At 40.3% G+C, this 22,292-nt stretch overlaps 1 protein-coding gene across 1 annotated transcript in view; it reads right to left on the bottom strand.

Moving 5' to 3' along the window:
• sorcs3a (sortilin related VPS10 domain containing receptor 3a) overlaps positions 1 to 22,292 on the bottom strand; it is a 255,954-nt gene that overhangs the window by 94,591 nt on the left and 139,071 nt on the right. The window contains exon 4 of the mRNA XM_026169671.2: positions 19,458 to 19,616. Within this exon, the coding sequence (XP_026025456.1) occupies positions 19,458 to 19,616 (159 nt within the window). The remainder of the gene's footprint in view (positions 1 to 19,457; positions 19,617 to 22,292) is intronic.

Genomic DNA, 22,292 nt, shown 5'->3' with positions numbered 1-22,292 from the left:
TCTTCACTCTGTCGTGGGCCACACTCTGAAATAATGAATCATACCTGCCGCAGGTGTGTGACTAGGTTTTTCTAATTACATTTGAGATAAAATATTTTAAGAATATCAGCAGTAGGAGGAAAATGTTTATTTCAGGTTCATTTTTGACATAGTGAGTTGTTCTGCAAGCCAGAGCTATAACATTAAGTGTAACTGAAACATAAAGTACTTGTAATTTCTAAAAAATGATGACAAATCTTATAAAACAAAGTAGTCTGGGGCCTTAGAAGGGACCGAAACCATTTTTCCTACCAACCGTGATATTTAACACTGGTCACAGTAGTTTGGTATTTTAACAAATGTGTTGAAAGTTTCATTTTTTTAGTGTTAGGAAGCAGCACTGTTTTGCTTTTCCTTTGCCAGTCAGTACAGAGATGTGCAATATTTTCCTCTTAATGTCACAGAGCCTTATAAACTGAGAACCAGCAAATAGATCTCCTCCACTTTTCAGCAATTGTAGAAGCAATTTGTGTTTGAATGGTTTAGTGTTCAGTGTTTTTTTTGATGGCATACAGCCTGTGGAGTCCAGGCCCATCTCTAAAGGTCTGTGTGCCCCCACAGCTAAAGTCTGCTGACATAACTAGAAAAACCGGCGAGGACACGGAGCCCACCGGGCCTGAGCCGCTTGGTGACTGACACCTAGCACAATGATTTTGTGCAATTTAGACTTTGGGAAGTACCCCCCATGTTTCTTGTGAACCAGAAAGAAATTAATCCATCACGTTGTGCAGCTAGCTTTGAAGCATGATTTCACTCAAATACTGCAAAACAAATGGAAACCTGACAATCTGGACATGTCCCAGTGTACGGGGTTAGTAATTCTATGGTCTTCCCACTTGCAGCACTATTCTCAATACAAGTTTGTAATCTTACTGTGAATCTTGGGCTACGTCCACATGTACGCGGGTAGTTTTTGAAACGTGTAGCTTTTTCTACACGTTTGGGCTTTTCGTCCTCATATAAAAACAAAAAGTTTTTATAGTTTGGAGTTTTCAGTGATCCAAAACGCTATTTACGCGTGGACGAGGAAAACAGAGATTTAGTCACGCTCCACGTTGTTTACATGAGTTTCTACAATGGCTGATAGAGACAAATTACTGTTAATCTATCTGCAGTTTTATAAGCAGTGCCTACATTTAGAAAGACAGAGGAGTCGGAGAGAACTTCGGATGTGGCTTCTACATTCAACACAGATGCTCTCACAACCCAAGTCCGGACGCCAACGTCATTGTCAGTTTTGGACGAGACTGGGTCGGACGACCGCTTGGTGGGAAAACTTTGAAAGCGAGGTGGTTCTGTGATATTGAAGAATAACTTCACCTCACCCTCTGTGCACCGGAGGACTCATTTCTGCTTCTATGCACCATCTTGTTTACTCTTTCCCTCCCAGGCTTCCAGACTTCTGTAGGCCAACGTTTCTACACGGTTAGGATTATATCGCCACCTGCTGCTTTGGTATGTTCTTGACAGCCTTGACTTTGTTTTTTCTGTCTACATGTGGATGGAGATATTTTTTCCCAAACTGCATGTGTGGACAGGATTTTTTTTGGTATGAAAATGGAAAATCTCAGTTTTCAAAAATACCCGTGTACATGTGGACGTAGCCTTAGCTCGTTACACCTGGTTGTGGATTCAGTGAGTATGAATGCCCGTGAGTTAAACCAAAATTAAAGTTAAAGACAAATCAGACTGTATTTCTTTTAAATGTTCAAATCCTGCTTTACATTAACTGTCTGCCTGCTTTTCTGTTGTTTATTCTTGAAGGTTTTTTTCTTGTTTAGTTGCTTTATTCCTCGTCACAGTTCTGCGGCGAGCCTTTCTAGGTGTTCTAACACCTAGAAAACAGACAACAGAAGCAGTGAAATAGCACTTAATTATCACCACTATGTGATGTGAGCAATCCAGGTACTGGTCTAAGAATGAGTAACTCGTTTTGTTAGATCTCCTCATGTCATTTCGAGCACTAACAGTTCTTGCAGTTCAAGGTCACCCTGTACTGTATTTGGAGGTAACTTGAGTGCACTTCATGTACCTGTAAAGAGTTTGTTTTTTACCATTCTTCTGATGAACTGAATCGTGACATAATTACATCACCGTCATGTAACACGAATGCATCGCTTTGAGATTCGTACCTACTCGCATGAACAGATGAACAGATGTGCACTTGAACCCTAATCCTGTGAAGGTGATAGCCGTGCCAACAGATGACTCCTGGAAGACTTTGTAACTTCTTTAGGGAACAAATGTCACCAACAACATTACCTCAACTGAAAATGACTCTGTCAACTTAACTCAGTCATCACCATTAGTCAAGCGGAAGAGTAATTCAGCTCATCCCCATTACACATAAGACAACAATATGGTACGGGGACGTGATTAGGTGCAGAGGGGGAGAAAGTGATGAAGAGCTCACTGAAATGAGATTGGATTTAAACAAGTACCGCTACTGTCCTGAGGCCTTTACATGGATGCTCTTTGAGAGGATAGGTGGATTCTGCATAATGATGAGACACTTAGTTTCCCTACTGTGGAGATTTATGGGCTCTGAGGCCTGTTACGATCATTAGGGGGATTGTGAAAGAAAAAAGGAAATGGGTTTGAGACTATATGGGCTTGGGAGGAGCTGGAAATTGCACACAGTTTTTTTCTTTTTTCTGGTAACACAGCACTTTTGAACCATAAATCTTTGATCCTCTCCTCCCTATTTGTGCAATGACATTTTGTAATGTAAGACTCCCTGTAATTTCACACTCCAATTAGTAAATTACTTATGTTGTTCTAGAATGCAAGCCTTGGGGCGCTAATAAACAAACAGGTCACAGCCTGGGGGGATTAATGGAAGAAAACCTGTTTTAAAACTATCTTTCACAAGTTGAATAAAAATTTGAGGCTTTTGTTGGCTGTGTTTGAGGTCAGTCAAGCAACCTGAAACCTAATACAATGAACAACAGTGAACAAAGAAGAAAGAAAATGGAAAAAACTTGTTGAAACAGCAGCGTAATTTTTTGCATAATGCCTGCAAGTAGAACCGAAGAAAGTTGAATCAATAGTTATAATTTCTCTGGCAAGGGCTATACAAACATCAGCAAAATTTTACACCGCTAAAGCTGAATGAACGGCAGTCATTAGGCAATTGGAGCACACTGAATAATTCATTCTGCATAATCAGCTTCATCAACAGAAACATTTGCTTTTATGTTAGCCGGGGTAGATTTACTACAGAAAAGGGGATACCATTGCCCTGATGGCTCTGGGGGATTATTTTAGTTTTGCATATTGGAGGTTTATTATACGAGGAAGCACAAGGAAACCAAACCATGGATTGCATGTGGTTTTTGTTATTGTTTCCCAAACCTGTCCTAAAGTTCCAAATGTCAAAAAAGCTTCCAGCAGACAGAATTTGCCCAGGCGGGCTTCAGCTAAGCCAAACTTCAGCTACACAACCAAAAAGCAGCAAAGGAAAAAAATCTTTCAACCTCGGTGTTTCATGTAGTGCAAAACATCTCCATTTGTGTTTTAATTAATGCTATATTAAAATTCCCAGCACTAACATTGTCCAGCATTTCCTCTTACAGCGTGCTTAGACACCAAAACACTACTTGGTTAGTTTTAGAGGAAAAGATGCCAAATAGCTGAAATGAGATCTGTCTCACCTGTGCTCTCATTCAGAAACCAGTGGCATAAAACAGGCAGAAAATTGTCTTTTATTTCCTACATGTTTATACATTCACTTCAGCTCAGTGTGAGTAAATATGCTGCGTTTTGCTATCATTTAATGTTCTATTATAGGAAGCATTAAAACAGCTATAGTACTATTACATGTTAAAAAAGGAAACACATTGGAAGTAAATATACAGGCAGTGGCTTTGTCACGACACCACTAAACCCCTACATGTAAAATGCATAAACTTCTCAGTGAATTCTACAGCAGTGTGCCGGGGCTGCTGGAACTAAAAATACATAACTAATATGAAATGCTATTAAAAGACCAAGAACATCTCTCTGCAGTCATACTGAGGCAGAGAAGAAACTACAGGCTCATTGTCATTAAAAAGGAGTTGCATTCACTGTACTGCTCTCTCTGCTGGCTGAGTGAGCTGTCTACAAAGTGACACATGGTTCATGTTCAGTAGTCACTGTGTCACCAAAATGCAGAGCAGAGGTAGGGGAACCTGCATGTTTAGATGTGTCCTTGATCCAGCACAGCTGATGTAAATGGCTAAATTAGCTCCTCAACATGTCTTGAAGTTCTCCAGAAGCCTGCGAATGAACTAATCATGTGATTCAGGTGTGTTGACCCAGGGTGAGATCTAAAACCTGTAGGACACGGCCCTCGAGGCCTGGAGTTGCCCACCCCGATGTAGGGCATTCCTTTACTGTATGACGTTTGTCACGGTCAAGAAAAATTAGGAAATATTATTCACTCTATTTTCAGAAAGTTGTTTGATGTATTTTCTAATTTAAAAAGTATTCCAAAGCACATTTTTTACCTAACATAGTAACTGATCGCCAGGATCCCCCTGATGTGAAAAACACTACTGTACGTGAGTGAAGAGGCATGCATGCATGTATGTATGCCTCTCTGTTTGTTTGTTTTTGTCTGTTTTGTTCTTTTCTGTGTTACATTATTTTCTCAAAAATATGATTTTCTTTGTCTATTTATGTCTAAAATGTTGAGATTTAGATTCAGTTCTTTATTGGCCGTGTCAGGTTGCAACTTGAACTCATATTTCACTTGGTCTACTGAGTTTGGAGCTTTTTTTAGTACAAGGAAAAACACGTGATTGCAAGAAGGGACAACAATTCACTGAAAATATAAGTTAGTAGCTCCTGGTCCTCCTGGTCCAGATATTCTGGATGCTTCAAAAGTTGAAATCCAATCCTGGCTGAAATAAATGTCATAATTGCCTGTAGTCCAAAAATCTTGACTGCTTTCAGCCAAAGAAGAGCTCAGAGTGACGAGAGTAGTGGCTGATACAGTTTGTCACATCATCCTCCACCCAGCAAATGCATATACAAACAATCAAAGTGCTTGGCTGTTCCCTTTGTGGAAGTGTTAAACACAAAAAGTTTTATTTCATATCAGACTCTGGCTCAGCTGCAGTGTCAGAGGGGCAGATGATGAGGGAAAACAGTTTGATGACTGGTAAACAAGCCAGTAATCAGTTCAGCTGATATCTATTCATCTGTTGCCACACCGGCAGACGATGCCAGTGAAGCTCTTCTAACAGCTAGAAACGACTTATTTAATAAGAATTCAAGCATGATCCATCAATCTTCATTTGGTCTCATTTACTGGTTCATTTCCTTCCACTTCCTTCCCTTCGACCTCACACGCACACACCTGGAAATACCCCCGTAACATTGGGCCTCTTTTCTTTATCAACCACACGCGACAGCTTGGTTCCTCTTCCACAGAACACCGTAAGAGGAGCGAGAGGCCCACAGAGTCCCAGTGGCCACGTTAGAGATATGTAAAGGTCACTACAGATGTTTAAATATCAAAGGCTTCTGCTTTAGCTGGGGAACTCTCAGCATCTTCAGAGGACAAACAGTGTTTACCAAGAACACGGAGGTTTGTCTTCGTGCCCACGACGTTACCTGATCTTTGAATATAATGATGGAATTAACGATTGTACGTGTTGTTACTAAAAATGTCAAAGCTGACAAATTAATGTGTTTACGTGATTTCTAAACAGCTTCCAAGACAAATTTTAACAACGTTTCTGTGGTTGATTTCAAAATCAAACTGATTTTCTTTATTGTTCATCTTTTGTCACTTAAATATGTAACGCTGAGTACAATGAATACCTTCCAGTGTCTGAAAATGTGTACTATTAGCTCTTTCCTTGACTGTGGCTGTAGAGGATATGGAATGAACTATGAGTCAGGTGCTGAGAGAACCAGCAGCTCAGTCCACAGTGTTGCACCTGAGCGATGATGAGGGTTGTGGGCGGATAATCGCTTGTAACATACGCACAGAATCTGTAGATAAAGTAACCGGTTGGTGGTACTGCAAGCTCCCTGGTTACCAGCTATTGTCTAATCAGAGTCGATGATAAGTTTGGAGAGACTTTGGGAACAAGGAGTTTAAGAACTTTCAGCAAAAGATGAATTACTTTTTTAAAAATACAGATTTGTGCCCATTAGATATTTACTAAGAACAGTTTCTTATCATCTTATTATTTCTTATAATAACTAAAAAAAACAAAACCAAACTGGCAGACAAGCGCATTGGTTAGAGCTCACTCATTGGTTTATTAGAGTCACACCAAGGCCGATATAGATGATAATGCCTTTGATGAATCAAACACCAAGCAGCACTATCCAGCAGCGGCTGTTCCCATGAAATTATATATGAAGAGCTGAGCAAAGTCTTTAATGAGGTCTCTCAAGTAACAGAAAAGTTTGTTTCTCTTCATTCCTGTCTCCATTGTTGGCTTGGCAGCACACCTCCATCTGCTGTTTTGACGACGGAGTGACAATACATATCTGCTACTCCATCAGAACGAACTGCTCCATCTGTTCCGCCTGCCTCTCTTTGCCATGTACCGTCAGCGCTTCGCTGTATCCATCATCGTCTCTTTGATTTCAGAGCTCTGTTCTCCGTTTAATCATGCCAGACGCAGAAAAGCACAAACGTTTCCTGATGAATCAGGGCGATACTTGACCCGGTGTAATTCTCTCTTTTTCTTAAGTTCACGTTGTGAAGTTTTCACACGGGCCTACGCACTTGGACAGATGCACCTCCTACACAGTCCCTCGCTCGGTCTGAAGCATATTATGATGCATCTTGTTTGCTTGTGCTCTTTCGCTCCCTTTTGTTTGATAGCGAACACATTTCTACAAACAGATTATGACTCCAAATATCATACCATTGCCTTCTTTCCCCCCCCCCCCCCCATTCTTAATGCTAAGAACACTTCATCTGCTGTCTACAATTAACCTGTCAAAGACAGCTCCCTCTATGATCATTTAGCCATGATCTATTGTGTTATTACTATTTCACTTGGAGCCATCCATCACCTGACTAATGGCATTAATCCTTCCTTTTGTGGGAGACTGCCAGCTCAGTGCCATGGGGAGCTTTTGTTGAATCCCATGTGTTCTAGGTCAGACTTAGTAATATAGTTGCAGTTCCCTGCTATAGCTGCCGCAGTCTTAATGGACTGCTGTTCCTCCAGTGGAAATACAAACACACAAATTAAGTGTTTGCCTGGACCTTGCGTCTGTCGTGTGCTGTCTCAGGGTAATGAAACTGTTGTGCGGTGTTTATATGCACCACATTTCCTTGTAGACAACTCTTTATGAGGTTAGAGCTGAGCCATGAAAGCCCCCATCCTTGTAAACCCAACGTGTGTTTGCTGGTACGAGGATGCACTGGTGGCTTTCTTTGTTTCTCTAAAGGCCAAATTTGGGTAGTTGCTGCTTGTGTTCAAAGGAAATTCAAGGATGGGGAATTTCAATTTGTCAGCATTAACTTGCGTTTCTGCAGGTGGTGAGACCAGCATGTAACACCGACTGGCTCTGTGCATTCGCATGCAACAGAGGTCTGCTGAGATGTCACAGCAGGCACCTGACAAGCACATTTTTAGAACATGAGAGCAAAACAAAAACATGTCAGTCATGGTTTGGCTCGTGGGCTTGCTGACACCAAATCATTTAAAATCTGTGATTACTAACAAAGACAAATATACATTTCATTCTGGGCCATATTTGAAAGGGACATTCAGTCATTGTTATATCAATCTTACTGGTACAGCTACTTCTACTAAGCCTGCATAGCCTCCCATAAACATTTTCATCCTTGACAACCTAAATACGTTACCTGGACCATGGCATGTATATAAAAATCTGCACTCAGATTCATTTTAATGGGCAGTAGTGGGTGAATGAACTATCGGTCTACTAAAAAGAAGTGCAAATGTATATTGAATGACAAACCTTAGTCTACATATCATTACATCATGTGCAAAAGGACCATAATGTGTTTATTTTGGTAGGAAATGGAAAGTAAATGCAATAATTTATAGAAACATGCAAACATACACAGAAATACAGCATGTAAATTATTATTTTATGCTTATTTATTCTATCCTGTTATTCTATTATTAATTTAGACTTTACCTAATATTTATTGATTTTATTCTTATTCATTTTTTAACCTTCTTACTCTATTTATATTTATATTTATATTGTATCCTGTTCTTATTTATTTTATCATTTTACCCTGTATATAGCCTATTGTGTCATATCTCCAGTGTTTCCTCAGAGGGCGCTCTCTGCACCGGGGCTGTGATCGACTGTGGCTGCTGGGTCTCTGGGGGTCCTCTCAGCCTGGCTCCCTCCTGCTGTGTGCCCAGCCTGGAGGCTGCGGTCTGTGACCGGCTCCCGGTACAGACGGCTCCCTGTTATAGTGTTTCCTCACTTGGCTCATGCGAGCCCAGCCCAATTTTTACTCTTTAAGTGTGCGCGTGTGTGTATGTGTGTGTGTGTGTGTGTGTGTGTGTGGGGGGGATATGTGTGTATTCACATCATTTATGTTAATGAGAGTGTGGGGAGTGAGTTGGAGGGTGGGCTGCTTTTAACTATGTAAAGCACTTTGTGCTACATATTTTTTTTTTTGTATGAAAAGTGCTTTATAAATAAAGATTGATTGATTGATTGATTGATTGATTGATTAAAGCAGAAAGTGTCATGGTTCTGGGTTTTTGCCCTGAACGCTTTACTCGTTCTTTCTAATTTATGAAACTTTTATATTCAAGTTTTGTACTAGTGAGTTTTGAGATTTCTAGTCTTTAGTGCATGTGAGATGCATGTCTCCACGTCTTCATCCCCAGCCCCAGTGTCTAGTTCACTTGTCATAGTCTAAGTGTGGGGTTTGCTTCCTGTTTTACTGTCTTGTGTGTGTGATGTTCAGTTTTGCTTCCTCCGTCTCGTTAGTTATAATTCTGTTCAGCTGCGTCCCTACTTCCCTTAATCACCCTCCTGTGTATATGTTGTCTGCGTCTTCCACTGTTTGTCATCACGTTCTTCCTCACAGTGTGTGTAATCACTGTCTATTATTCTGTCGGCCCTGAGGCAGCTTTCTTGTCCTTTTTTGAAGTAGTCTGGAGGAACAGTTCCCCAGACTTTGAGACGGACATTTAAAGGTTTCTTTAGATGTTTGGTGCCCTTTGTCGTGCTTTCTGTCCCGCACTGTTTCAAAGAGCAGTGAGGTCCGACCTCAGGGAGGCCAGTCCATGCTTCATGTGGTTTTCACTGCATTGGGAGGATGTTTAAGATCCTTTTCATGCTGAAATTATAAAGCTGCTGCCAGCCCGATGCTTTCCAGCAAGGTGAATCAAAATCTGACCATACAGTACTTTTCTGTTTAAGATTCACTTTCAATTTTCACAGGATCTCCAGCTCCACCGGGAGAGAAGTAACCTCAAACCACGACAGCCTCCGCTGCTTTTTTTAAGAGTGGTATGAGGAACAGTTCCTCATACTAACATGATTTGAACCAAAAATTTTCATTTCGATTCATCTCTCCATCAGAGCTGTCGCCGCTGATTTTCAGTAGTGTAATTTAGCACATCTCAAATTACACTACAACGTTACGCTCTCAGTTATCCTGTGTAGTAAAAGATGATTTTCATTTTTTAAATCACGGTCCTACTTAGTAAAATCGACAATAAAGCTGTGCATGTTTTAGTGCAGGGCTGCCCAATCCCAGTCCTCAAGAGCTACTATCCTGCAGCTTTTAGATGCATCCCTACTCCAACACAGCTGAATCAAATGGTTTGATTACCTCTTCAGCATGCCATCATGTTTGGCAAAGGCCTGATAACAAGCCATTCATTTGATTCTGGTGTGTGGGAACAAGGATGCATCTAAAAGCTGCAGGACGGTAGCTCTCGAGGACCGGGATTGGGCACCCTGTTTTAGTGCATGACTGCCTTGGTTTTGCAGCCCCTGTCTGGTCTGCAAACTCCACCCAAAAAGGCTTAAGCTGGAGATTGAAGCAGGAACCTTCTTGCTCTGTGGTCTCTGTTAGCACGTTAGCATTCTAACCTTGTAATTTAGCAGTGTGCTAAACCTTTGGTCTACAGTGTACACTGTTATTTTTGAGTTTCACTTTCTTTAGTGACTAAAAGTTGGAACAGTTCTGTCCAGTTTTCTTGAAAAAATATTTAGGATGTAAATATATTTAGGATTCTCGATAACTTAATAAAAGGACGAGTAGTCTTGAGGAGCATAATTATGGTAATTAAAATAATTATGATCAATGAAAAATACTAGCTGGAAAATGATTCCCCTCTGCGATAGGTGGTAAATCCACATAAGGAGCCAGCAGATTGTAGACAACCTTTGATTACAGTGTACAGCACTGTACTCGTCTCTGATGTAATTACTGGATGAGTTAATAACCACACAATCCATTAGAGAGTCAGGGCCTTGTCTCTCAAGTTTGCTGAAGCGTTAGCAGAGATATGGTAATTTCCATTGCATCAAACCTAGTGTTTACAAATCCCTACAGCTCCTCTGTTAATGCGATGCAAGGGAAGGTATCAGCAGTGTCCCTTAACTGCTACAAAATATCTACCAACACAACATGAGAAATATTATGGTATTTATAACAGCTAAAGGGCAAAAAGCACTCTCCTGGGTAAGTGAGAAAATTAGAGAAAACAGCTAGTTCTTGTCTGGCCCTTTGCTAGAAATTATTTTAGACAAGACATCCTAAAACTAGGGAATAAATAAGATGATTCCTATTTATTCTATGTGTGAAGCTTCTTCCCTTTACTGTTCTCCTGCATTAGCCTATTTATATAATTCTCTCACTTGGCAATAGCAACACTGCCCTATTCTCAGCAGCCAGCCTGGGACTACATCAGTTAGTAATTGTCTCCACAAACTCCTCGCAGCCGAGAGATACGAGCTTGAAAATGTGGCCAAGACTTCTAAATCTAAAAATATCTTAATTTACTCAAAGAGGGGTCTGACCTGAATGTTAATTTTAAAAAGTCATAAAAGGGAATCGACAATGACAACAAATACTTCAGTCAAGCCTGTTTGTCCTGACATGGATTCTTTCTCTAAAGAAAGTTAAATCCTCAGTGCTTCACTTAACCACGGCTAAGCACCAACTTACAGCTGATTAAATTCAGAGTGACCCAGTCTGAAAACTATTAGCTGGTTACAAGCTGAAAATGAGCATATTAAAGCTTATTGCTGCTGGCTCAACAGTGGAGATGAAGTGTCAAGGCTGTGAGGGGAATCAGGTTGAATTAGGGGACCAACAATATCTATGTAAACCGCTTTTAACTAAATAGATGGAGTGCACGTTCTTTATTTGCAACAACAGCCCTGGGGAGGTAGATGCAGCGCACAGATGACACATTCGGGAGGTGAATAAAAATGGGTCTAGCAGAGGTGGTAATCACGACTGGGTCTTTTGCTCTGGGGGCCACGGAAGCCTGCGATGATGCAAATTATAGCCGTATTAGCCACAGTCTCCTAACACCTATAATCTTCCACACCCCGACACGGACGACCTTGATTTTGTTGAACTGCCAAATCCGTGTCCCATCCACCCCGGCCGTCTTGATCTTTCTGCTCTTCTGCTTGATGTGTATTCTGCCTTCACAACCAAGATCTATTTAATCCGTGAGATCAATAGTTGTTACTGCTATTGATCTTGTGAGATGTAAGGTGGGAGCACCTCATATTTTGTATAATGTAGCCTGCTAAGGGCTGTTTTTAATTAACATTAGGAAAGACTGTTTTCCAATCATGCTGCGGTGATGAGTCCTTTTTACTCTTCTCAAGCCATCGGAATAATTTTATGTTTTGCCCAGAACCTTGGCTGAAGGCGGGAAGCACCGCTCTTTCAAGTCAGCTCCCACCCAGACTTCACAGGGATTTGAACTTCTTGAACTTGGCTAGCCTGCTCATCTTAATACTTAATCTTATAGTCTAAAATAGCAGCTGCAGAATTTGGAGGTTTTACTTGGAGTTTAAATGCTCGAGCAATGTTTGGAGCTCAAACTAAAGTTGTGCTGCAGACGACTTTTTTACTTTTTCCTTCATACACAAATTTTATTAAATTCCAAAAACAGTCAAAAAGAGAAACTAAAAGTGGAGAGGATTATTTTCTTTAGAAAGAAATGTATTAGTACTGTGGTCCCCTGTTAGCAAGAAACAACAATTCCTAACTAGAAACTACATGATGAATGAGATGAATACAACACCCTTCATATGTGAAGCAGATTCTAAGAATCTGTCAGTACATCAGAAAATGAGGCTGATTCAAAATAATATCCTTTCAAAATAATTACAATGTATTTACAACAAAGTGCAGAATACATAATCAAATGTATGATTAAAGTAATCAAATCTCAGTACAACAATGACGATGATGCTTTGAAGCTCCAGTTAAAGATTCCAAGACATGGTGCTTTGAACCCTGCATAGAAATCTATGAAAGAATGTAATAATAGCAAGGACAGTGGTTGACCTCCCCCTGGATAAAAGAGCTGAAACTTATAAATACAAGCACAGAGTAGACGTTCATGATCATTTCAGCTGTGTGGTGGCGGGCATGTCTACTCCGTTCATGGTGAAGATGTGAGCAGCTGTGCTTTTAAGAGTTTTTGGCTTACTGATGAATTAAGTGAGTTAATGTGTCATAACTGACGTGCAGAGGTCGAAGTTGAAGTAATTTGTGAAGGAAAAGCTACTGAGACTTTTTATGCATTATGAATTTGACTGGTTATTCTATACATTCTGCTTTTAGGTCCTGGAGATGGTGGAAAAGGCAATAAAGGTCTCTACCCAGTAACTTTGAACAATCTAAAAAAACTGTTAGGAAGCATCACCAACATGGCTGACAAAAAGCAACACTTGCTTGCAGAAAGACTTTGATCTTTGAACACAACACGCACTGCTCTCATGGTTAACTCACGAGAAGTGGCATTAGGGATGGGTATCGAAATTCCCACTGTTTCAATTCCTTGGGATTGTTTGCCATTTTTGCAAACGATTCCCTTATTGATTCCAGTCGCCGCGAACGACGTCACCACGTTGCGGAGCGTCATTTACCTGACAGGAAACACGGCGGCTCAAACGATCAAAAGTTTGGTTATACTTTTCGAGAACGGATGACAACAGGGCAACTTGCAATACTTGCAAAGTAGATATTTCATTTAAGGGAGGAAACACTACGAATTTGCAAAAGCATTTGCTCACAAAACACGCGATGACCTTAAATGAATGTCGTGTTTTTAATTCCGCTCGACTCGTGAATCTCAACCCAGCAGCAGCGGTAACGTTTGCACGTCCTCGTCCGTTAATGCGGCAGGTAAATAATCAACTAACAGTGCATATTATGTTAGCGTGATCTGCCTCATTACAGACCTGCCATTACTGTGCATTTAGATAACCATGATGAGAGAGACAGAGTGTGGCTCAGATGCTGGCAGTTCTCGCTGCAGTCTACCGGTAGCGTCTCCTTTCAGGCCAGGATAGACGAATGTCACCGAGCAGTGACTCAGTTTGTGGTCAAAGGTTTGCACCCATTTGCCACAGCAGATGATTTTCAGTAAGTGAATGTGTTTAATTGTAGGCAGGGACATTACTGGATATTCTTGTGTAATTGCTACAGAATAATTTATGTTATACTTTGTTATTGCTACAGAAGAATATTCATTTTATTATTTTACATTTACAATGTTTTTCCTGGGGACCCTGTGACGCCCCATTGAAGAGCCGTAGGCTGGATCTCTTAAGATCTCACTGTTGGGTTTGTAAGGCCATGTTACTCCTACATTTCTATCTTGTTCAAAGAGAAGATATAAAACAAAGTTCTAAGCTAATCGACCTTAGTGTTCTCCTTTTTTAAAAAGAATCGATAAAGAATCGAATCGTTAAACAGAATCGAAAATGGAATTGTGAAAATCTTATCAATACCCATCCCTAAGTGGCATTATACTCAGCGTTTCTATTCCCCGTATGTCAGCAGAGTTGACTAAGCTATAGTAAAAAACCGTTCAGTGTAGATAACAATTATACAAATGTTGTGCATCTTGTTTGTTTGCCTTCATTTATGAACACAAAGCAATAACGTTATGAGCAAACAATCAAGTCTGGTGTAACAAACGTATTTTGAACTTTGAAAAATCAAAGAACTATTTAACCAAGAACGATCAGCAAAGAATACGCTGCACAGAGATTGTGGGGAATATACTTAATTTTATGGTTCCATTTTTGATGCATTTTACACCATTTCCAGTGAAGTACAAATTTACTAAAGTGACTTTATTTGAACAGAAACACACATGTGCCGGCTTGCTCGTTATTCTGAGAAATCCATGAACTGCAAAATCAGATTTTACTGACCCGTCTCTGAGGAAACCCTGCAACTTCAAATTAAACTTAAGTGCATGATCTATGATATAAGGAACTGTGACTGAGCAGCGCTTTCTCAGCATTGGCTTCAGTTGTAACAGAAAATTTGAATAAGAGAAACCAAGTAGTGAGACGTTATAAAGATTGGTGAGAGTTCAGCGGTGTCAAAGGACTCTATTGAACATATGCAGAAACACAGCAACAACAACAGCAGAATCTATTAGCTGATCTTTTTACTGTAAAAGAGATTAAAGCTGCTGACTTATGATATTCCACTGATTCTCTGACAGTGTGAAGGACATAACGTGAAGTCGCCAACTATAGAAGAAAAACATGGCTAACAAAACTTGGTCAAAGCACGAAGAGAAGCCTGAAGGATGCTGACACTACACTCTTTGATCAGGTGAAACAAAAAGACATTTGAGAGTGAAGTTTGCTCTGGATGGATGGTCATGTAAAGAGATGACACTTAGCTCAAAAAGCTGGTTTTAGAGGAATGTTCCAACATGACGTGTTCCAAACAAACTGCAAAAATCACATACAGTAAATCAAATGCATTCCCCATGTCTCTGATTAAAAAGGGGAAAAATTAATTAGAAGACGCATTTTTGCTCCACTGAAGAACAGCTCAAAACAAACATATGACAGAAAAGTAAAACTGTCTGTTTATCCTTCCATCCATCCATGTTCGCCCAGGAGGATCCCGAGCCTTTTGCAATTAGTTGATAAATTATTTAGTGTCATGATCCGTGGGAGTGTCTGGAGGTTTTCCATCTGTGGCCCTGGGTCCTTCCCTTTTGGGTGGGACCTCCAGCGCCTCACCTCTATTCCATCTGCAAGCAATCAGCACGAGAGCTACTTAATCCTGTGCAACCTGTTTTTCCTCGCCAGTTTGTTACTCTCTCAATGGCGAGCTGTTGCATTCCCTGGTTCAATGTCACCGGGATATTCTCCGTCTCCCTCTCTCCCTTCCTGCCTGCCCTCTGACCTTCTCATTACACCTCAGGGCTCCTGAGGAAGCGTCCACGGACCTCCCCTCCTCAGTGCTTACTAACTTCAGTTCAGTTCAGTTCATTTTTATTTCAAACATTTCAAACATGTGCCTTCACAATCATTACAAAATATCATTCCATTATTTGTTTGAAAAGGAGTAGGCTGAAGTATTTACTTATTTGTCCCTACCCCCTCAAGTTTTACCTCTCATTCATTTAATTTTTTTTGTCTTAAATTAAACAAACAACATATGAAACATATGAAGTAAAACAAAACATAACATACATAAATCAAAAACAAGAAATTAGCAAGCCCCACCACAGTATAGTTTCTTTCATATGAAAAATACAGAATGTGTATATTTGCAGATACACAAGTTATGGAAAAACAACAAACCAAAACAAAACAAAAAAACAAAAAAAACAACCAAAAAAGAACCGCAACACCATTACCAGCTACATTACCGTCCTGGGTTAACCCCGTTTTCTTCATTCTTATACTTATTTAAAATTAGGTTTTTATATTTTACTTTAAACTGTTTTATGTTTTGACTGTCTTTTATTTCTTCTGTTAGACTGTTCCATAATTTAACTCCTGCAATTGAGATTGACATAGTTCTTAAAGTTGTTCTAGCACTTTGTATTTTTAAATTCCATTTCCCTCTTAAGTTATACCCACCTTCTCTTTCTATGAACAATTTACAGATTTCTTTGGGAAGCAATTTATTTCTTACTTTATACATTATTTGCGCTGTTTTAAGCTTCACCAAGTCTTGGAATTTAATAGCTTGCATTTTGACAAAGAGTGCATTTGTATGGTCCCTGTACCCTACATTATTTATTAATCTAATGGCCCTTTTCTGTATTATAGTTATTGTTTGTGTGTTACTTTTGTATGTGTTTCCCCTTACTTGGACGTGTAAAAACCCCTCTGACCTCTTACCTCTCCTGCAACCTGACTTGCTAGGACCATCCCTCTCAGTCCCAGTCACCGATCCTCCGTGGCTATTATTTACTTAAGACTTTGTCCGCTTCGTATACAAATATCCTTGTCAATAGTTACTTTGCGTGTGTTTGGTGTCTGCATTTGGGTCCTTTCTTTGGGTGAACCTCTGGTTCATGACATCTAGTTATTAGCCTTTATTTTGATAAATATTGATTTATCTTAAACAAATAATAAACCTGCTGCTCCTGATGAGCAAACTCTGCTTAGCTGGAGGTTCAAGCGTGGTTCTAACACACTTAGAGAATATGTATTCAATCAAAAAATCTCATTTCACTTTATTGGTAGATCAGTTTCCACATCTCCTTTAATAAGCTATGGGACAGTAACTCTAATTTTAGAAACAAACAGCATCACACTTGGGGGCAAAACAAACAAAGACCATACTATACTATACTTGAAATTAAAATGTTGAGGTTTTGGATTATTATGTAATCAGCTGGGGGAGTATTTGTTCACTTTCTCTTTATGTTACTGTCATGTATTGGAGTGTAAACTAAATACAGGCTTAAGAAACTGAGAACAAACCTCTCATTTGAGTTGATGAAATCCAAAGTACAAAAGGTCCACAACAGAAAGGAAATGAAAGCCAAAACTCCAAGAAGATGATACCAACACAAAGACGGAGACTCGGAGGAAGGGCTGGACTATTTATTCACACATGAGGTAATCAGGGAAGCAGAAGCAGGAGGGACAGAAGACACATGTGAGAGTAATCAAAGTGCACAGGACACAGGAAACGATGAACTACCAAAACAAAACGGGAAATGAATAGCAAACAGAGGAATCACAGGAGGAAATGCAAAGCAAAATTTAACAAGAACTAAGAAACATGTGAAAACCAAAGTCTAACAACAACTTAACTAAATACAAAGAAACCATAAAGACACCAAACAGAGAGTGCCTAAAATTAAAGCGGATGTAAAATTTACTTTAGATTGTCACAATCTGGGTGGAGACCTGTTAGTTGAGTGTAAGTTTCACTACAATCTAACTACAACTCTAGAAGGAGCAGTGATTCTCGTGGACTGTGGAGGGACAGATGGATGCAGATTATCTCATTGGTCCTAGAAAAGGCCCAAGCCAGCGATCGTGACACTCATACATATAACAGATGTTTTATATTAAAGATATAAAAGGACAGATTTGGTAATTAAATTTCCACCTAATTCAAAATCATCCAAGGCTAAAGTCAGCTTGGCTCGTTAGTTTGAAGTTATTCAACCATTTCATTTAATCACCTTTTTTTATTTTTACTTTTTTGTTAGTTCTACTTCAGCTTGACATTGAGTCCCGCAGCGTGCTTTAGAAAGATTAGTTGTTGAGCGGCCTGGTGCAGCCACCACCTTCCTGCACCAAGTCCCGTCCTACAGGACGATCGTTTTGGCTCTCAGGTCAGCGTCACTGACCTTAATGGCAGCTGTTTCCTGTGCACAATCTTGGAGCTCTGCGTGAAGAAGCTGTGCTGAGCTACATACTGTGTGACAAAGCTCAGTGAAGGTGACACCATGATGAAGACTCGAGTGGGAAATGAGAATCATTACAGGCTGAGACTCATTTTTAGGCACAGCCAGCTCTCCTACTGGGGCTGTTTCCTGATTGAGGTTCAGCCCAAAATACGACCAAAATAGTTTTTCTTGTTCTCTAAAAACCTCCATAATGAATTTACCGTTTCATGATATAAATTCCTTATATTCAAAACAGTATGGCCACGTTCACCATGTGGCTGTGGCTAATGGAAGACAGTTTTCATATACCTGTTTCATATGGTTTGCTTGTACAATGATAGGCACACTTTTTGTTTTTCATGACTGCGATCTAGCTAGCTACTCAAGATACATGAAAAGTGTGAGAAACACAATATACTTTAGCATCATAAATACACATTTTTAAATGGTAAATGACCAACTTTGCAGATGTAGATCCCAGACTTCACCCGACTATTTGATTAGTTCATATGGTAGTTATGTTGTCTTGGAAACAGATGCTGATGCTGAATGAGAGACACTGAGGCAAAAACACTTGATGTGGGACTCTAACCAACAGGTGGCGTCGCTCTGCTGCTCGTTATAGAATTGGATTGATTATTTTCATAAAGAAAATAAAGATATACGGAGCCCCCGCAGGGGACATGAGAAAAAAAAAATTAAGACTGACTTTTGCGAGATCTCGCAAAAGTTTTAGCCGCATTCTTTGGCCTTCGACCTCCCGTTAGCTTGAAGCTAACGGGAGGTCGAAGGCCAAAGGCCGAAGAAGACCTACTACAGCCGGGAGGAACACTGCTTTCCCGGCACATCGTGCCTCGACCTCCCGGTCGGCTTCGAGCCGGTGTCCAAAGAATGCGGCTAAAAGTTTTGCGATATCTCGCAAAAGTTTTGCGAGATCCCGAGTTTGCTTTGCAAGATTTCGCAAAAGTCAGTCTTAATTTTTTTTTTCTCCCATGTCCCCTGCGGGGCTCCATAAAGATAGAACATTTTTATTATCATAATTAAAAATTACTTGTTTGTTAGTTTTCTTACAAGCGCTTTCAGCAAATATGAATTTGCTGTCACACACACTTCACAACCCGAGCCTTTACAGTGATTTGGGGGGTAGTGTAAAACAGATGACAAAGGATGTCTGTGCTTGTATTGATTGTGGCGCATGTTACATGAAGGGTTAGTTAGTAATGGGGAGAATTTAACAATTCAGTTCAACAAAAGTTGAGAGTGGAGATTTTTTTAGCACCGTTATTGCTACCACTGAAGAGCTTTCATGCAAAACAAACAATTTAACCAAGGGGATTGTGACAATATTAAAGGATGGATATAGAAATAGAGGGTTTGTAATAATAGTGTGTCTCAAAGAAAGGCCTCACACTTAATTCTAGCTAAATAATTTTAAATTACATTCATCGGGTGAGTAAAAGCCATCAGGTAATTAGCTAAATTGAAAAACCTACAGTATGGTATGTGAGCAGCACAAAAGGTTGCAAGTAAGGAGCAAAGAGCTAATTACAGGTGAGGACAGAAAAAAGATGACAATGATCTCACCTTCTGGTCGTGACTGTAAGCTAAGGCCCAGTCCTCTTCAGTGGGGTGGAATAAAAGGCTCAGGAGGTAGAAATTGAGGCGGTACTTCTGGTAACTGGCTCCCTCATCAGTGCTGATGAGTACGCTGCTCTCAAACTCCGGATCTGTCAACACCATAATCTGAGAGTGGGGAGGGGAAGAAAAGGAAAAGGATGAGGAGGAGGGCGTGCACACACGTGAAGGATAAAGGTGTGCGTTTTTGAAGATGGGAGAAGAAAGGATTTAAAGGGCAAATTTTGTGCAAAGAGGTGGAAAGATGGGGAGATGAGAAGAGGTGGAAGAGAGACGTTAGTGTCAGCAGAATAGGCTCGGCATTTTGGCACACGTCGGGCTTATGCTTGGCAAACAGCTCTGGAATATTTCCAGCTTCATTTCTTGACTGTGACTGTTGCACTTGCGTTGCCATAGTTCTGCAGCTTTTCTGAGGCGGCGCTTCGGCATTTTCATCGTCTCGTTCCAAAATAGAAGGTTGCTCGCAGCAAAGAGGGAAGTGGCATCTAAACCAAAACACAACCACATTCGAGCACGTAGGTGGCATCAGAAAAATTGATCATTGGAACGACTTGTCCAAATAGTTTACAGTAAAGTGACGCCACTTGTGGTCTAGCTGCAATTAAGTGCCGTAGAAACAAGTGATTGAGCAGCCATGCATGAATCTGCACATACAGTGTGTTATTTTGCTTATCAGTCGGTGCTTTAGCATGTCATTTTTTCCTTCCAATAAAACTCTAATTTCAAATTTAACAGCTCCACAGTAGTAGAAGCCCTAATTTCATGCTTGGAATATTTCTACCAGAGCTATCACAGTTATTACAGTATTCACTAAGAACAGGGATTCCACAATGCATATTTCTTTCAGCTAATGACATTTGGAGTCTTTGTGGGAGCAGATAAAATGTTCACAGGAATTCCTCCTTGAATAAAAAGAAGGTGTTAGCATAGATGTAGCATTTAAAAGGGATGGTACTATTTTGACTCATAGAATCTGAAATGAATCCATCATCAGTTTGGTTTACTTTTATATAAACAGGGATTTGAATGATTCCACACAAATAAATAAATAAAGGTGTTTTGTTGTATGCTTCACTTTTAGGGTAACTAATCTTGATCAATACACACTTCATCACAGGATAGGTGTGGATGCTCTAATCAGCCATAACATTAACACCATGCAGAGTTATGCTGGGAAATCTGGGTTTTGCATTGGTGTGGATTGCTCATTTGATACGTACAGCCCACCTCAACATTTCTGCGCTGATGCAGTGCTCCCATGAAAACAAAGAGCCTGTGGGGTCTGAGGCATCATTGTGTAACCCACAGGACCCACTGAAAGCATTCACAACGGCATCACAGGTATCGGGGGTGTTTCAACAGTACAATGAAGATGAAGAAAATATTGTGCATCTGATCTTTAATGTCTTTATTAATACTGTTTGCTTGGCTGCGAAGACTTGCATGCTGCTAATATGTAAAGCAACATGCAAGTCTTTGTAATATTTATTATTTCTCGGCCGAACAGTTTGCAGTAAATGTTTTATAGCTCACCTTTAAGAAACGGCTGCTAATTTGTTAACACACACACACACACACACAGTAAAATTGAACTGGTAAGTCCAAAAACCTATTTAATTTTTCTTACCAAATCCTGATGAAAACACTGTTTGCCTGACTGCTAGTGCTTCTGCTTACATAGCCTCTCAGCTAACTGCTTATTGGTCCTGTTGGTCACCTGGTTCTGAAAGCCGCCCCGTGTTGCAGCTGGAAACGGGGTTAATAGGCTAATCTGTGCTCCACAAAAGTAAAAAATAAAAAGGAAAAATTAGCTTGACTCCAACGTTCTCAGAGAGCCGAGTACAAACCAATCTACCGTGTTTCTCGTTAAAATTAAAACATGAGGTAGTGCAGCTCTGAATGTTTCTCTCGCAGTGTTTAGTCTGTTATCTGGCTTACACTACAATGCCCACACCTCCACTATAATTGTGTGGTGGAACGGTGGGTAGCGATGGCGCTCACAGCCCAAACGGCTGTTTTCTCTCGTCAATTCCATTTGAATTGGAAAAACAACAGCACATTTGTCACTGACAGAAAAGCTAGACTTCTTTCCAGAGCTTTAACCGGGAACCCTCCCCGGTGGTGATTTAGATAAATTGTTTTTCATTAAGCACCAATAAACAGGCAGCACTTTCTCAATCTGGGTTTCTCATTGGCCCGGGCTCGCCAATCTTGCCATTCATTACCTGTCACTGTCTAATGCCAAGGCCTCCTGATATCTGCAACAGTCTTTGGGGCTTGTCGGATGTAATTTACAGTTTTTAAGCAGTAATCATATTTCATCATGTTGCTGTGAGCAGCAGAGTCTGTTTTACATTTTCAGTCACCTGTCAGGACTTTCAGTTAAAGGAAAGAAAAGCCTGTCTGAACACATTGTATGTCTCATACAAAAATCTACCCTCGTCTTTAGCTCGAGCTTTGAGCTGAGCGACGAGCGTCACGTATTCTTGGTACAACTATAGCTTTCAATTGCAGCATTTTAGGTCATCTCTCCTGTAGCCTTGATTCAGAGAGGCTCACGACGGGCCTCTCATTTTATCGGGAGCCAGTCGCAGAAAGCATTTTCACATTTCTATTACTCACTTACCACCTTGTACGTGCAAAAACAACCACATTACTTCCCAACCTCAGACATTATCGTAACAAGCCCTTTCTGTCTGTCACCTCTGCAATTAGAAAGAACCCAGAACCAATTCAACGCCAATACAAAGGCGGGAAATGGAACAGCAGCCAATTTCTCTCCTG

Source organism: Astatotilapia calliptera, chromosome 6 (assembly GCF_964374335.1).
Source record: "Astatotilapia calliptera chromosome 6, fAstCal68.1, whole genome shotgun sequence".
Taxonomy (NCBI): Eukaryota; Metazoa; Chordata; class Actinopteri; order Cichliformes; family Cichlidae; genus Astatotilapia; species Astatotilapia calliptera.
This window is presented reverse-complemented; position numbering and strand designations above follow the sequence as displayed.